This window comes from Coturnix japonica, chromosome 23, assembly GCF_054131305.1.
Source record: "Coturnix japonica strain WE chromosome 23, WE-NBRP24, whole genome shotgun sequence".
Classification (NCBI taxonomy): domain Eukaryota; kingdom Metazoa; phylum Chordata; class Aves; order Galliformes; family Phasianidae; genus Coturnix; species Coturnix japonica.
This window is the reverse complement of record NC_140685.1, coordinates 9869820-9885401: the sequence shown is the minus strand read 5'-3', so window position 1 is coordinate 9885401 and position 15582 is coordinate 9869820. Positions and strand designations below refer to the sequence as shown.

Below are 15582 nucleotides of genomic sequence, written 5' to 3'. Positions count from 1 at the left end.
TGGAGGAGCTGGGCCATCAGCCTGTGGGGCGCTGGGACTCTGTGACATTTCATTGGTGGGTCTGAAGTTGTGCAGTGTGTCACGGATGCTCCCACTTGGTGTTTGAGTCAGATTTCACTCTATCTCAGGTACCATGCAATGCTGCATCTGAGTGGTTTGTGCCTGAGGGGGAACGAGCCCAAGAAGGGCCTTTTTGTTCAATGGAAACAAATTCTACCTTAGTGCCACATTACTTGGAAGTGTACTGTTGTGATGGATGAGCACATGAGTCAGGTTAGGCTGTTATTGTTGGCAGATCCAGACCTTGCCAGCAGTGGGACATATATAGGGATGACTGCATGCTCTGGAAAGGACCAGGAGAGTCCAGGGCATCTGTCCTGAGCCATCTTAGAGGCAGCCAGAGTTTTTTCCTGGATACAACACCCTTCATGAACACCACAGACAGCTTTGATGCCATTCCCTGGACTCCAACAGGTGACAGACACCTATTTTTATAGCAGGCCTGAGTTTGACTTCACAGAATATTTCCAGACATGACCACAGCTGCCTGGGACTCATTAGATGTCACATGCTGCTGCTTCGTAGAAAAAGGGATGATAAGCCCCTCCCCTCAGGAGCAGTGATCCTGTCCGTAGGGTAAAGAGGATTAAGTCTGTATTTGTGCCACCAATCTCATGTTTCCTCTGATCCCCAGCCCTCAGACAGACACCGGGAGACTTGTTGAATTCATCTTTGCAGCAAGAGCTTTATACAGAAGATGTACATAAGAAAATATACAATTTGATTTCTATGTAGGAGATAGAGGAATTTTCATCCTCTTGAAGGTCATTTACACTCAGTTACAGAGGAATAAATATACATACATTTATATAACTCTTTAGGATTAAAAAACACAGTTAAGTTGCAACTGTGGTATTGTAACAGCCATGACAATAAACCACAGTCATCCTGGTGTCCTGCTGGATCCTGTGAGTGTGGGCAGGGTGAGGAGGGGTGCTCCAACAAGGCAGCGTGGTGCACACCTCCTCCTCTTGGACATAAATACATCTTGGTAGACCCCACAGAGTGGGAGGGAATCCAGTCTTCAGCTTGCTTCAGTTCCAGGCTTTCCCCGTACTGCTTCGCTTAAAGATTTCTTTTCTGGTTTAGGGAAATCTCTGCCTTTCAGAGCTAAGGGCAGCTCTCTCTTAGGGGCACCGGTTCCTGGGCATTGCTTCACCTGCCATCCTCGGCCCTGGCCTGCAGGGATCCCCTCCGGGGGAAGGCAGAGGACTGCACAGGTTGAGACCAATTTTCCTGATGGAGCAGCTGGGGAAGAACGCTTCTGCCTTCCTACCTGCTTCCACTTTATTGGAAGGGGAGAGACAGAGACACACTGGTTGATCTGGGGTATGAGTTCCGTTGCCTCTGGGAAAGATGACTGTGCTTTACCGGCAGGATCTAGGTTAGCTCATCTTAGTATGGCCATGCAGCGTTTATTTTTTAAAATGCCTCTTTTAAGATATATAGATGTCGGAAAAGATTGAAAAGGTGGACTCCATCCTGCAGTCAGCAGAGAAGCGGGGATTCGGAGGAGGCTGGAGGTCTTCAGATATAACAGCTATGTTTCCTGACAGATAGGAGAAGCTTAAGGGAGGACTCAGAAGTCAGTAGTTTTCTGATGATTGGAGTGACCGGTCACCAGGACAGGCCATACCGGGTCCTGCTGGGGAAGAAGAAAGGAAAAACCCACATTTAGGGGCATTTTTAGGCACATCATTAAACTTGGAGCTTTTGTGCATTCGCTTTGTTGGTTTTTTTACACTCACTGTGTGAGTAAAGCCCATAAGTGAAACAGAAGAGCTGGAATTCAGGAACTGTCAGGCAGCCTTTCATCTGACATATGGCCCCTGGACATTGAGCGAGCCACCGTGTCTCTGGAACCCTGAGTGGGAGCTGCTATCTGGGAACGCTGCCTGTGTCTCAAGGGGAGCTTTTATCACTTAAAATTGTGTCACCACACTGGAATGGGTTTGTGTGCTTGTGCTGCGGTTCTTACACCTGAAGATACTGAGCTTTGTCTTCTGCAAGGATGGAATAAATTTCTGAGAGAGAGTTGGGCCAAAGGTGCTAAAGGAAAAGCAGCTGCTACTGTCGGGTTTTCTTTTCTCCTAGAGGAGTGAACTGAAATTGCGATCAGGCAGGAGAGAAGAAGGCAAAGTATTTAAGTATTGTGGTTTAGAAACCAAAGTTTTTCTGTCTCTGGTGCAGAACTTTATCCGCCCTGTGTGGAATGACTGGTATTTCCATCCCTAATCCATACCGTCTCTGGCACTACAAGATAAATGATCACTTCAGGAAGCTCAGAGCTGCTGGCACAATCCCTGACATTTTGAGCATAAATTTATCTTCTCCATCCTGTTATGTGTCTCCTCAGGGAAAGGAAGGGGGCCAAATGGCCATAACTGGGCTTTGGACTTCAACCGAGTCCTTTCCCTTAGCAAAGGGCACAGCGATAGCTCTTGCTCACAGTGCACCGCAGGGTCACTGTACTTTACTTAGCAAATAAACAAAGATCCCTTTCCCTTACACATTTTCAGGCTTATCCAAAGTGTTTTGGAACCTGTACAAGCTCCAGATCTAGTCCTGGGAAGAGCAAAAGAAGGATGGGGTGAGCTGATGACAGTTGTGGCTTTTCTCGCTACTCTTTGCTGTGCCTTTATTTCTCTTAGTGGTTTCCAGTTGTTGGAGGTGTTTGTGTGATGCTGTTTCACTGTCGGTGTTTGGGTTGGTGGATGTCAGTTAAACCCATTGCTCACAGCCCTGTCTCCTGAGTCACCCTCTGGCCCGGAGCGCCTTATTCAAAGAATATTTGCCGTCTGGATCCTTCCTGTTGTGGGCCATTCATTTGAAGGCACCAGCCCTTGTTTTTCTAAATACCTGAGTGTCTTGGATGGGAACTGTAGTTATTGAAAGGCAGGTGCTGGTCTGGGAACTGCTCCTTACGGAAGACATGTATTTTCATATGGAAGGTACGGGCTGGGAGGCCTGGGGCCAGATTCCTCAGCTGTGTCTGGCCCTGCTTTAAAAACCAGACGAGGGAGAAGCTTCCCTAGGACAGCAGGAGGAGCATCTCCTGTTGATTAGAAAAGCAAAGTCTGCATTATCCCACCCCAGGGCTGGCAGTGGGCTAAAGCCGCCCTTGATTTGACACTGAATTACATGTTTTGCCCTTCTGTGCCGTCCCAGGCCAGGCCTGTCATTAGGTCTGTGACTGCTTTAAGGGGCTGACTCCATCCTTATTGCTCCAGGCAGGTCTCTGCTCTGTGTGAGCCTGTGGAGTCCAGCACGGCCAGGGAGAGCAAGCAGCTCAGAGTGGGATTTCAGCTAAATCTCCGTGTTAGTGACATCTGAGACAGCACTCCCCATAGCACTGGTGGCACTGGGGTGTGTTGTAGGTCCGTGCAAGAAGTGGCTGCAATCTACTGCTAGGAAGTGGTTCTGCATCTTACGTGCTTAATGGCGGCTTCCCTTCCTGGACCTCTTGGTGGGCAGCTTGCAGGTGCGGAGGGCAGGGGTGTCCCTGATGGATTGCCCCCGGTACTGCGCGGGCGTGGAGCACGTGTCCTCCGTGCGGGTGCGATTGGCTTTCAGCCACCTGTGGGGAGAGCACAGCAGCTTACAGGGGGCACAGCCCACCAGGCGCTGCGGCTGCAAGGACCTGGCGGGCTGAGTGCTGCCTTCTGCCACCTCCTGCTGCCCCTTGTAGCTGGGGGGCCCCGAGGAGACCCCAAGGGATGAGGGGGAGGAAGGCGTGCGTGGCCCCGTACTTGCGCAGCTGTGCCAGCTGGCAGTTGCAGTGCCAGGCGTTCCTGGAGAGCGTCAGGGTCTCCATCTTGTCGAAGGGGAAGTTGCGGGGCAGCTGGGTCAGCCGGTTGTTCTCCAGGTGGGCGGTCTTCAGGACGGTGACGCCGGCAAACGCGTTGTCTGCAAACTGAACAGAGAGTTTATGCTGAGCAACACCGAGATGGGGAAGGGGAGATGTTCTCCTGGGTTCAGAACCTGAGCATTCCATGAGCATAGAGGCAGCAAGTGCGTGAGCAATGGGGAGCCCTGGTGGGAGCTGCTGGGGCGGGAGGTATGCAGGGTGCCTGGTAACAGTCTCCTACCTGAAGAGAGATGCAGCCCAGATCCACATGGGACTCTCTTTGAAGCTACATTCCTAAATAAAGGAAAAGCGGGCAGCCCTCTTTATGTTCTGAGCCATACATCTCTGTTCTTAATGAAGGTATTTTCTGGGTATATCCCTTCCAAGGCTGGACACCCGCCCAGGGCCGCTGCCTTCCCTGCCATGGGGCAGCTGAAGGAGGCAGTGTTTGTGGCGTCTGTGGGCTTTGGCAGTGCCCAATGGCTCCGAGTGGAAAGTTACACTTGGCATCGGAGTGGTGTAGAAATAGAGGCAGGTTTCCAGCACCTCAGACTCCTGTTTTTTTCTCATTTCCAGGGGGCTGTTTGCAAGGGGTGCTGCAAGATCCGTCTGCTCTTGATTAATGGGTAGGTGTTAAGGGAGAGCTCAAGCTTTGTGTGGCTGTGGACTCGACTCCTCAGCCCTCCCCTATCTTTTCCTTCAAGCTTCATCTCCATTTTTTCTCAGCCAGCAGTTACTCAGATTGGAGAGTTTCTTTTTGAAAGCAAATCTGTCAACACAAACTTTCTTGGAGGCGACGCATTAGAGACAGGGCTGCTGGCAGAGCCTCCCCTGGCTGTGACAAACCACTCCTCCCCCTTTCTCAAAGTGGGGAAGCCTTCTCAGACCTGTAGAAAGGAGATTCACCGGGTCTGCCAGGAGACCCTGTGGGTCAGGACCTGCGCTTCCCTTTCTGGTGAGCTCACACGCACTGTCACACTGCGGGTGGGACCGTGGGGCTGCGGCCAGGCCCTCTGAGCTGAAGGACCTGACAGGGAAACGCGCTATTTTAAGCTGTGAACTTCTGCTATCTTCCAAATTAAGCAACATTGGATAAATTTAGAGCTTAGCTAAGAGACTCCCGGAGTACTGTAGCTGTTGGACAGTCAGCACTGCTGGCCTCTGTGAGCTGATCTCAGTGGGCTGTGCTGCGCTGATAGCGGAACTGCTCTGAGAGATGCTGGCTGTACAGCAGGGTTAGGAGCCTGACTGCCCTGGCCCTGCTCTGATTTGGACAGACGGACACTGTCTCAGCTGCTTGTTCCTCTCCCGGCCCCACGAGGATAAGCAGTGCCTGCTGGGAACAGCTGCTGTGTTTCCTGTCACGGTGTGCATTTGTTAAGGAATTGGTGAATCTCCTGTTGTTTAAATTGAGGGTTACTGTTGTAATTTCTTTTGCGATGAAGAGAGGGTGCATGCAGAGCTTGCAGGGCTTAAATACTGACTGGTTGCTATCGAACTGCTGGGGCTGGTGTCAGTCTCCACCCGGGCGTGCTGTGACTCCAGCTTCTGAATTTCCTTTATTCCCTGTGGTAGCTGGTATGGTCTGTTTCTGGTAGCTGTTAACATCTTTGTTCTTTTGCAGATAGATGAGACTGTTTGAGTTGTTCTTTGTTACTAAGAAATTCCCTATTTCATCCCACACATAGAGTATACTTGCACTTACTGGATGTTGCTCTGCTTTGAAATGCTGCCTTGCCTGGATGGACTTTGTTTTTGGGCTTCCTGGCAATGTGTCATGCCAGGGAAAGCTGTTGTTCCCTGCAGAAGATGCCCCCCTTTCCAGCCATGTAGGGTGCATCTCAGACGTCAGGCTGCCATCAGGTGCTGCTCATCTTACACTGTGCTAGTTTGTGTTCTTGCACTTCTACCTGGCATTCAAGAGGTCCTAATGTGAGTCATTCCCTGAGTGTGATGCTCCTGCCTATGGATGATGCTTTCTCACAGAAAAGAAGGAGGTTTTTTTCCCGGGATATATGAATGTTCCTTCTCCACTCTGGTGGGAACAGACCCCCTTTGTAAGATGCTGCAAGAGTTGCTTTTGAGAGAGCATCAATAAACAAACCTTTCTTTATAATGTGTAAAGTTGGAAGGCACGGGGGAGAGGTGAAGATGAGCATTCACGTGTCTACCTGTCTGCAAGGCATGAGTGAGAAACTGCTTTTGCTCTTTGGAATCTCCCCCTTCCAGACAGCAACGGGCAACTCAGTTCTTCAGTCCCTTGTGTACTGGGCAGATGCCTGGGGTCTGGGATGGTGGAAGGTTGCTGATTGTCCTGGAGCACCCCAAATACTTTCTTAATGACTGGTGTGACCTCCAGCTTTGGAGCAGTGCCTTTCCAATGAGCTTGACCAGCCCCAGATAATTTGGCTTTGCATAAAGCAGCCCACCAAAAAGGGGTAGCAGAGCTCTCACCTCTTGCTTGGGCTACATCTGGCTTTTTGCAGCTGGCAGGTGCCTCATTTCATGCAGAAACTGCAGGCCTGGATCCCACCCCTCTGCAAACTGCAGGAGGGGCGATGAATTGGCAGGTTTGTAAAGGAGGTGAGAATTGAGCCCTGTGTTCCGTATACAGAGGAAAGGCAAAGAGAAAGGACTCACCTTTTTCAGTTTCATGTTGTCCAGGTGGAGGGTCTGCAGGTAGCGCCCAAAGGACTGGAAAGCGTTGTCTGGAATCACCTCAATTGGGTTGTGGGAAAGCTTCAGTTCCTCCAGCACTCTCAGCTTACTCATTGCACTCACGGGATAGCTGCTCAGCTGGTTCTTGTCCAGGTGGAGGACAGCGAGGTTTTCGACATCCTCCAGGGCCCCAGGCAGGAGGTTGGTGAGGGAGTTGTCGGAGAGGAAGAGCCAGCGCAGGTCTTTAGCACCACTGAAGACCCCTGCTTTCAGCTCCCGGATTTTATTGCTGCCTAGGTGCAGGATAAAGAGATTGACAAGAGGAGAAAGGATCCCTTTGGATAAGTCTGGGATCTTATTCTGGTCCAGGTACAGGTAGGTGAGCTCAGAGAGGTCATCGAAGGCTCCTGGCTTTATGACACTGATCTGGTTGTCAGTGAGGTAGAGGTAGACCAGGCTCTTGAGCCCTCTGAAGGCTCCGGTTGAGATCTCCTTGATCCGTGAGCTCTGGAGATGAAGGGACACCAGCTTTTTCATGTCTCGGAAGCCATTGGTTGGCAGAACAGGGAAGTTGTTCTTCTGCAGGTTGAGAAGCCGTGTTTGCTCGGGCACCTTGGGGATCTTCTTCAACCCAGCGTTGTCGCAGATGACGTGCTGCAGGTCCCCGCCGTGACAGTGGCAGCTTGGGGGACACGCTTGCACAACAGAGATGAGACACGCCAGTAGGCCGAGGACACTGAGGAAGCAGCCCGACCGATTCATGGTCAGATCTGGAATCAGTGTGGTGGGAAGAGAAGAAGCGGGAGGAGGAGGGAGATGGGTAGGAGAGAGAGAGTGACTGGGTCTGCAGCATGCTGAACACAGCCCTATTTATAATGTTATTAAAAAGCAAAATCCCTTCCCACAAACCACAGGCAGCAGCCAGTTGGAAGCAAGTGGCTTTGGGAACTTACTGTGAGCTTAACCCCTTGGCACCAGGCTAAGGAATGTCCTCAGTCCTGCCGGGCTCCGTTGCAGAAGTGCCTGCGCAAAGGTAGTTTTCCTCTCTGCAATGGGGGGGCAAATGGTCAAGAGGAACAAATGCAAACCTGCTCCGTGAGAAATCTCTGATCCCTGCCAAGCCGTGCAGGGCCTGGGTTTGCCAGTGAGGGGAAAAGCAACCTATTTTGCTCGAATGGAAGCCTTGGGATGGCACAACAAGGAGCACCGCTGCCCTTCAAACTAGCCTGTGCTAAAGCTTTCGGCCAGCTCCTGGGCTGCATGTTGGCCTGGGCTGTTGTGGGGAGATGCACCTTTTCCTGCTGTGGTGGAGGAAAGGTTCTGCAGGATCTTGTCTTGTTGATTTCAAAGGAGTTTGCCTGAGAAGGGGCTGGAGCGGCTGGGGGAGCCATGGGGTCATGCCAACGGGCAGCAGAGCTGTAGCTGCTATTGCAGTGCAGAATTTTGGTTGAAGTCCTTCAGCTCTAGATGGCACCTGGGAACTGGCCAAGAAAGGGGAGCAAAGATGTTGGTGATTTCTGCTGCATCTTCCCTATGGAGGTGGGGCGTGGTAGATCCAGGGCTCATCACGGTCAGGAGATCTGCACGTGAAGGGAATTCTCAGCATGTGGCACCAAGAAGCAGAAGCCGTTGTGTTCCTCTGGGGGATGGAGCAATGGCAGAGCCTGCCCGGGAGCAGTGAGGCACAGGCTGGTGGGTGTGATACTGAGAGAAGTGCTAGGTGGTGGTTCTTACTGCAGGACTGCCTTAGGTGAGGTGGATGGCAATGCCTGAGGCTCTTGGGGTGAGGCTGGACAGAGAAAGTCATGGGCATTGGAAAGGGGATGGTGAAGCTGCTGGAGCAGGAGTGGGGCCACGCTGGTGCATGCAGCAGCAGTTGCAGGGAGCTGTGACATGGAAGTGTGTTAGCAATGCACAGGATGTCCCTCGCAGATAAAGCAGTTAAAAGCTCCAGTGCCTGCTCTGGGGAGTGAGAAGGGAGAGATCCAGGAGTTGCGGGGTGGGGTTTGGATGTGGAACATTTTGAACTGATTTCCAGCCAGTTCCTGGCTGTAGCAAACAGCTGAGAGCTGAGCACATAACTGCGAGCTTGTTGAGATTTCTGCTGCTGAAGCTGGATACAGAGCCCCAGTGGAGCTTTTGCAGAGGCGAGACAGTCTCAAGAAAGGGAGGAAATCCAAGGGCTGACTTAGGACACAGACTGGCTTATTCACAGAGATTTCTGGGTTTTTCCATTGTTGCAAGGAGGAATTAGCCAGCAGCACTGAGCATGCTCCAGATGGTGTTATGCAAACTGCCTGGCAGCCCCAGCTCCGAGCAGCAGCTGTCAGTTTAAATGGTGTTTTCAGTGCATGACTTATCTGGGGAGAGAGGGGGTTTCTGGGGTGTGAATGAAGGTTCTGATGAGCCCGTGGGGCAGATGGGGTTGGCCACACGATGATGTCATGTGGGACCTCAGTGCAAACCAGGCCATGTCACTCAATATTTGTCTGTCCTGACGTGCAACACCCTGCTGTAGAGCAGCTGAGGCCTCACCACCACTTCAGCATGAAGTCATTCCTCCTGCCTCGCCCCAGAGATGCCCAGCTGTGGGACCGCCAGGAAATAAAGGTGAGAGGTGTCTTTGTTTGCAGCAGTTGGGCACAAAGCACACATTGCGGGCAATGGAGCATCTCTTTTGTCAGCATCTGTGAGGCAGGTAAAGAAGGGGTTCACAGAGATCAGAGATGTCCCTGCAGCGAGAGCTCCCTGCCAGCCCCACTGGTGCAGCAGAGCTTTGGTGGGTGCTGTTGTGCTGGGTCCTGCTGTGGGGTGGCAGCAGGGCAGGGCTGCTGGGGAAAAGGTGTCTGCCTCTCAGCTCCATTTCTCCAGGCACAAATGTGGAATAAAAGGAAGTTCTTTCCCTTAATGGTTTTGATTTCCATGCCTCGGTGAGCAAATTCCTGTGGCGGGAGCCGACTGGCATCTGCTGTGCCTGGCACCTGGCCTGGCTGCCGGAGGGGCCCCTGGGCTCCGAGCTGCTGGAGTTTGGAGCTGCTTGAGTTTGGAGCTGCTTGCTGACAGCCTCTGGCCTGCCCACACTGGACTTCACAGCCCAGGGATGACTAAGGCTGGCCATCGAGTGTACAGTGATCCTCAAAAGCTCGCCCAGGTCCTGCTCATGGCTCGTGGGTGGCTTGCTGTCCGATGCTGACAATGGCAGCAGTGTTGGTGTTCCTCCTGCAGGGCTGGGGAGCATCCAGCCCTGAACCCCACAGCTCCCCAGGGACCTGCACTGCTGGGATGGGGCAGAGGAGGTGGGATTCTTCTGCCATCCTCTCTTTCTTAATTGATTAACAGTTAGCAAACATTCCCTGTGCCTGGTAATTGGCAGCTGTTGGCCTCCCCTCCTCTCCTTCTTGGAGACGTTGTGGGCTGAGCAAATAAATACAGGTTTTGAAACTGTATAAATATAGACTTGGGGTGTTGCTTTGGTGTTGCAGGTCAGAGCAGTTTTGATACAACATTGGAAATGGTCTTTTCCATGTGTAATCTTTATTTTTGTTGATATTAACAGGTACTTTTGTTGGTATTCTGGAGTACTGAAACTGCTACTCATATACTACTCCACGTGAAAATATTCTGTTGCTTGCTTAACCCTGACTCTGCAGCTTTGAAGGGGATCCAGATCTAGTTTTGTACATCAGTGCACAGCAACAATCACCCCCTTGGGCTCCAGGCTGCCTTTCTGGCTGGAAGAGGGGGCTCAGACAGCCTGAGGAATTGCCCTGGTGGCATTGGCTGTCCCACATTTGCAGCTGAGCAAATGTCTCTCCCTGGTGTTGGTAAGGGAGCAGGTGGGAGAAGGTGCAGGTGAGGCTCTGCAGTGTGATATGGTGTGGCACGGAGCAGTGTTTGAAGAGCCAGAGCAACAAATGGGGTCCAGGTGCTCCATCTCCAGGCAGTCCCAGAGAAATCCCCAGCTTTCAGCAAAGTGCAAGTAACCCACCAGTAGCAGTGGCATTTAGTGCTGAGTTTGGGTCCAACTTACTGCTTTTATTCTATGTGCTCAAAGGATTCCTTTGGTGAGGACAAGGACCTGGCCTTTTAGTAGAGCTGGATGCGGTGGTGGTGGGTGCTCCTCCTTCCATCTGATGGTTTTCTTCCACTGTAGCGTGGCCTCCACCCATCGATACACTGCCAGTTTGGCTCCAGTTGATGTCCACCCACTCCTCTCCCATCCACCCTTCCCTTCTCTCTGATCCCAGTGACTGCTGCACGATGCTCTTGGCTTCTTCCGTGTAACTTGCCCTGCCCTCACCGCTGCCCCAGCCATGCCGTGTGCACCCTGCAAGCCCCAAAGCCCCCAGGCAGTTCAGTGAGCTGGCAAGTAGGTGGCAAAGCTGCAAAGCTACAGGAGTGTGCTGTGAGAACATTTAAAACGGTGACTTTGTGTATGGCATGAAAGCAGTGAGATCCCAGACGGCCAGCCACGTCCCCAATGGGACTGAGCTCTCCATGTCTGTCTGCGTGTTGCCTCTGCATCTCTGCACCCAGCATTTTGGACAGCTTCCTTCTGTGACAGCTTCAGCATTCAGATTCCACCAACCCAGTGTTTTTCCTCCTTTGCAGGACCTCTGTCTCTGTGTGTTCCCTCTCTCCTTTTCCTTTTAGTTCCACTTTTCCTAAATGCATTGACACCCCAGCACAAGGGACGGTGGAGTTAATTATGCACAAAGACCTTTTCTGAAGCGATCAGTGAGTAAAACACCAACTAACTGCTCGTGCCTTTGCCTGTTGCTGCTGGGCAGTGTTTCCAAAGTGCTGGCATGGCCAAGGAAATATTTGCAAACCCTGAGATTTCATGTGAGCCTGAAGAAGGGAGGCAGGTTTAACCCCAACCTGCAAGGAGCAGCTCATACAGCAGTGGCTGTTTGATGGCTGGGGCCAGTTCTGTCTGGCCCAGGCAAGATGTGCTGCCATTTTTGCATTGGTCTCCTGGTGAGGCAGAGCTGTTGTGTGCAACGACACAAAGCCAGCGCTTTGGGCACCTGGTATTTTTGGGAACTTTTAAAGTCCCATCCAAACTGGGGATATTTGGCAGCTCTTCGTGTGGGGAGAAATGCCAGTGGGGTGGCCACCCCTGGAGGTTTGTCCTGTAAAAGCTGCTTATTTGTGTCCTGGCGCTGGGACACAAAGATGGTACTGTTGCTGTGGTAGGAAATGAAATCTCGTGTGACACGGGCTGGATGGGCTCAGCAGCTGTTTTTGCAGCAGCAAAGTTGACCTGGAGGTTGAGGAATATTCCAATACAACTTGTGGTGGTGGGTCAGCTCTGAGGCAATGAGACACACGGCCCAGAGGATGGGTGAGCTCAGGGATGGTGGTGGTGAGCAACTGCGTGAGGAAAGATAGTGGCTCGGTTAAGAACAATTTGCATCTGGCTGCTGAGGAAAGGGCTTTGGAGGGGATATGTGAGACAAAACACTCCGCGTGGGTTTGGGGTAATGAGATCCATCCGGCCTGTTACAATGGGCAGGGATCAAAGAGCTGCTCGGAGTCCCTCAGCACATCTCTTGGGTTGTCAGGCTGCTTTCTGGTGTTCATTACGCCTCTTTGAAGTCTGAAAATCCCTATTATTTCACGGTCAATTTGCTTCTCTTTTCTGAGGCCAGTATTGTCTTCAGCAAAGCTCCATTTCTGTACATTTAAGTCCAGCAGTTCCAGGCCTGGCATCGTTCTGCAGTGCGGCACAACCGGAGGGTGCTGACGAGGAGTGTGAAGCTCAGCGAGGCCCTGCTCAGCCACGACCTTCCCCTCCAGGTCCACCCAGTGTAACCCCTGGTTCCCAGCGCTGCCGTCAGCCTTCTCCCCGCAGCCTTTCACAGCCGGGCAGGGAGGGAAGGGCTGTTTTTATTGCCATTGGGTGCTCGGGAAAACTGACGAGCACGGAGCTGATGGACCTCGCTCCAAGTGCTGCAGTAAATCAGTGTCACGGTTGGGATGAACCCAGGGCCCTCAGTGCCCCCACTGTACCCACCAGATGAGCCAGATTGCTTCCCAAATGTTTGCTGAGCAGACTGGACTGCGATTGTTTTGATCTGTCATTTTTAGACGCTGCCTTCTTCAGCCTGTTTTGCCGATGCCGCAGTGGCTGCTGTTCAAACAGCGCCAGCAGGAAATGTTTTGGAAATGTGCTCTAAAAAACAGAGTTCTGTGAAGATGTGCTTTTTATTCCCAGTTTAGACAGACTTAGGGTTCACAAAGAATGAGTCTCTTGTCAGCAGCAGCAAGCAAGGCAGCAGCTGGTCCTGAAGCTGTCCTTGTCACTGCTGAAGGCAGGGCTGCTGGGTGCTGGGGGTCATTGCAGCCCTCACGGTGAAAAAAGGCTTTAAAGTCGATTATACTCTGAACTTTCATAGCTCCTCTCAGAGCCAGGCGTCCCAGCTGGGCTCCCTGCCACCTTTAAAGCTTTGCTTTGACACTAGATATAGCTCCAGTGGAAATTATGGATCTGATGCAGAAATTATTGGGTGAGGTTTTCTGGACTGAAATGTAGAGAATGACAAGGCTGGATGAGCATAAGTGTCCCTCTGGGCCTCCAGAACTATGAATCTTCATGGATATCTCTGGACTTTAAATCAGTTCTGTGGAAGTGTGGTTTCATCCCCTGCTGGAGTTGAGCAAAGGAGCCCTTGGAGGAACTGCCACGCGTCGGGTGAGGGCAGGACAGCACAGCCTCTGCGAGGGCATGTTGCAGCCTCTGCTGAGACCTGGCTGTGCAGGTGAGGAAAACACTACTCAGATAGAAGCAGTGTCTGAAGAGAGAAGAAACACAGAAGTACAGAGCAGCGCTGTACCCAGCACTGGGTCTATTAGGGCATGGGGCTCCCAGCAGCACCAGCTGTGCCACCTCTGGTCCTGAGGGTGTGAGAGCAGTAATGGGGACACACCAGCCGAGGCACAGCCCCCCATGCTCAGGGTACATGGCTGTGCTCACAACGTGCTGCCAGGCAGCTGGAGCAGCCCGGTGTGCTGCAGCAGCATCCTGCGAGGGGCTGCGTGCTGCTGCCTCCAGTTAAACCACTGGAGCGATGCTGAGCGGGAGAAAGGGTTGACTCAGGGCTTGGCCGGGATCCTGGGACTGACACTCCAATCCATCCAGCAGGATAAAGCAGACAAACAACGGCATTTGGATGTTTAATAAGTGTTTAAGATCTTGGATTTGTGTCTTGTCAACCATTTGATCCAGCCACAGGACCCGTATTAGTGGGTGGAAGAAAAATCCTTTCTGAGCATTCAGCTCTTTCCTCCCTGACTGCGAGGCTGTCATTATGGCTGGTAGGAGAAGCCTCGTTACAGTCGCAGTTTGCACCAGATGGTTCCTGTGGCATCTTGGAGATGATCTCCTCCAGATTCCTGGCAAAGAGGCTCCCACAAATCTGCAGCTCGGATTTCATGCTGACCCCACTGTAGTCAAATGAGCACATCAGATGTTACAGCAGACTGCACCCTACGTGAGCTCCTTTGGCAGCTCGGAGCCGCAGAGTGCCAAGCACTCCTACCACTACCACGTGGAGCCTGCTGGGGATGCACATGTAGCTTCTTGGATTCCTTGTCACGGTCCTTTGTGAAGTCCCTGTTTAGTTTTGAGCCTGGAGCCTGGTGAGCTCCATGCAGAACCCCAGTGGTGTCAGTGTGCCCCTGCAGCAGCCGTGGAGTCCTAAAGACAAGGGACACATTCAGGTTCTGTGGATCAGAGCTGCTCATGGATCAGTCCTTGAAGCTGTATTGAAGGGTGCAGATGTTTCCTGCCTTGGCCCTTCCCGAGCTGTGCTTTCCCAACAAAGCACCCACTGGTGATGATGGGCAACGTTCTGAGTGGCTCAAAGAGTGGAGAAGGGCTCCAACATGTCCCACTGCTGAAGCAGTGCTCCCAGGAGCTGGACACCGAGCAGCAGTTGCAGTGTGGTGCTGTCGGCCATAGCTCCAACCTGCCCTGAGCGCTTCCCTCCTGGCTCCGGGTGAGCTCTCCAGCCACTGCACCGGGCACAACCAGCTGGAATTTTCCTTTGAGGAGAATTGACCTTCAGCTGAGGTGACTCAGAGCCGGCCGGTGGGATTAGTGCTGAGGGAGGGTTAGCAGCAAGCAGCTTTTGTCCTGCTGTGAGGCTTTTGGTCTGTAAGTGCAGCTGCGCTGAGCATTGTGCAGCCTCGTGATGTCTTTAGGAGGGTTATGGGAGCTGATGTCTGCACAAAAGGATCTGGAGCAAACAGCCACGCAGCGGGGCACGTGGTTTCCCACAGGAGCCCACTGCTGGCTCCAGGGTTTTATCCAACTGATTTTTTCTTTGCCCTAAGCTGTAGAAGATGGAAGGTGAACTCAGCACCTTGAGTGGATGGCTGCAAGGGCACACAGGCAAGGTCAGCACGTGGCGAGGTCACGGCTCACAGTCAGAGCTTCTGTAGCCTTTGTGCTCCAGGAGCCTGTCTCTGGCAAGAGCACAGTGCTTGCTTGTGACTGGAACGACTGCTGATAACATCCTCCTCCCACCCCATCTCCCTCTGTGGTCATCACTCCCTTCGTCTTTCCCAAGGCTGGAGCTGTGCTCTTGTGATTACAGGTTGCCTATGGGACCACAGAAAACAGCCCTGTCACCTTCATGGGATTCCCCACTGACAGCATTACCAAAAGGACCGAGACAGTGGGATCCATCTTGCCCCACACTGAGGTGAACACGATCCTCCCCACTTGCTCCAGGTCTTCTCTGGTCCTGGATTTGCTGCATGGCACAGCATTTGGCTCAGCTCCCTGAAGGCTCTGCTTCTCTTCTGCTGTAGGCAAAAATTGAGGATCCGGAAACGAAGAAGCCTGTGCCTCTGAACACCCCTGGGGAGCTTCAGGTCCGTGGCTACTGTGTCATGCTGGGGTACTGGAATGACTCCGCCAGGACGCGTGAAGTGATCTCTGATGATAACTGGTACAAGACTGGGTGAGTCTGGAAAGCAGCCTGCTCTCCCACGTCCCTCCTGGATGG

The 15582-nt window shown here is 52.4% G+C and overlaps 2 protein-coding genes across 7 annotated transcripts in view; one reads left to right on the top strand and one right to left on the bottom strand.

The window, feature by feature from the left end:
* ACSF2 (acyl-CoA synthetase family member 2) overlaps positions 1-15582 on the top strand; it is a 37484-nt gene that overhangs the window by 19392 nt on the left and 2510 nt on the right. For all 5 annotated transcript variants that reach the window (XM_085522635.1, XM_015880214.2, XM_032448216.2 and 2 more), the window contains exons 11-12: positions 15169-15276; positions 15386-15537. In XM_085522635.1, the coding sequence (XP_085378761.1) occupies positions 15169-15276; positions 15386-15537 (260 nt within the window). The remainder of the gene's footprint in view (positions 1-15168; positions 15277-15385; positions 15538-15582) is intronic.
* CHAD (chondroadherin) lies at positions 721-8200 on the bottom strand. Of its 2 annotated transcripts, none has more exons than XM_015880218.3 (4): positions 6548-8200; positions 3810-3973; positions 3492-3637; positions 721-1705 (listed from the first exon to the last, which is right to left on the bottom strand). In XM_015880218.3, exons 1-3 carry the CDS (start codon positions 7325-7327, stop codon positions 3496-3498), a joined length of 1086 nt encoding a protein of 361 aa, XP_015735704.1. In that variant the 5' UTR covers positions 7328-8200; the 3' UTR covers positions 721-1705; positions 3492-3495. The 2 variants fall into 2 exon arrangements, with proteins under 2 accessions (XP_015735704.1, XP_015735703.1); XM_015880217.3 differs by having other exon boundaries at positions 721-1702.

Coding starts and splice junctions, on each gene's coding strand:
- CHAD (XM_015880218.3), bottom strand. CDS start 7,327: ATGAATCGGTCGGGCTGCTTCCTCAGTGTCCTCGGCCTACTGGCGTGT. Junction 3,974..6,547: donor ACAACATGAAACTGAAAAAG/GTGAGTCCTTTC, acceptor CTCTCTGTTCAG/TTTGCAGACAACGCGTTTGC. Junction 3,638..3,809: donor CAGCTGGCACAGCTGCGCAA/GTACGGGGCCAC, acceptor CTCTCCCCACAG/GTGGCTGAAAGCCAATCGCA.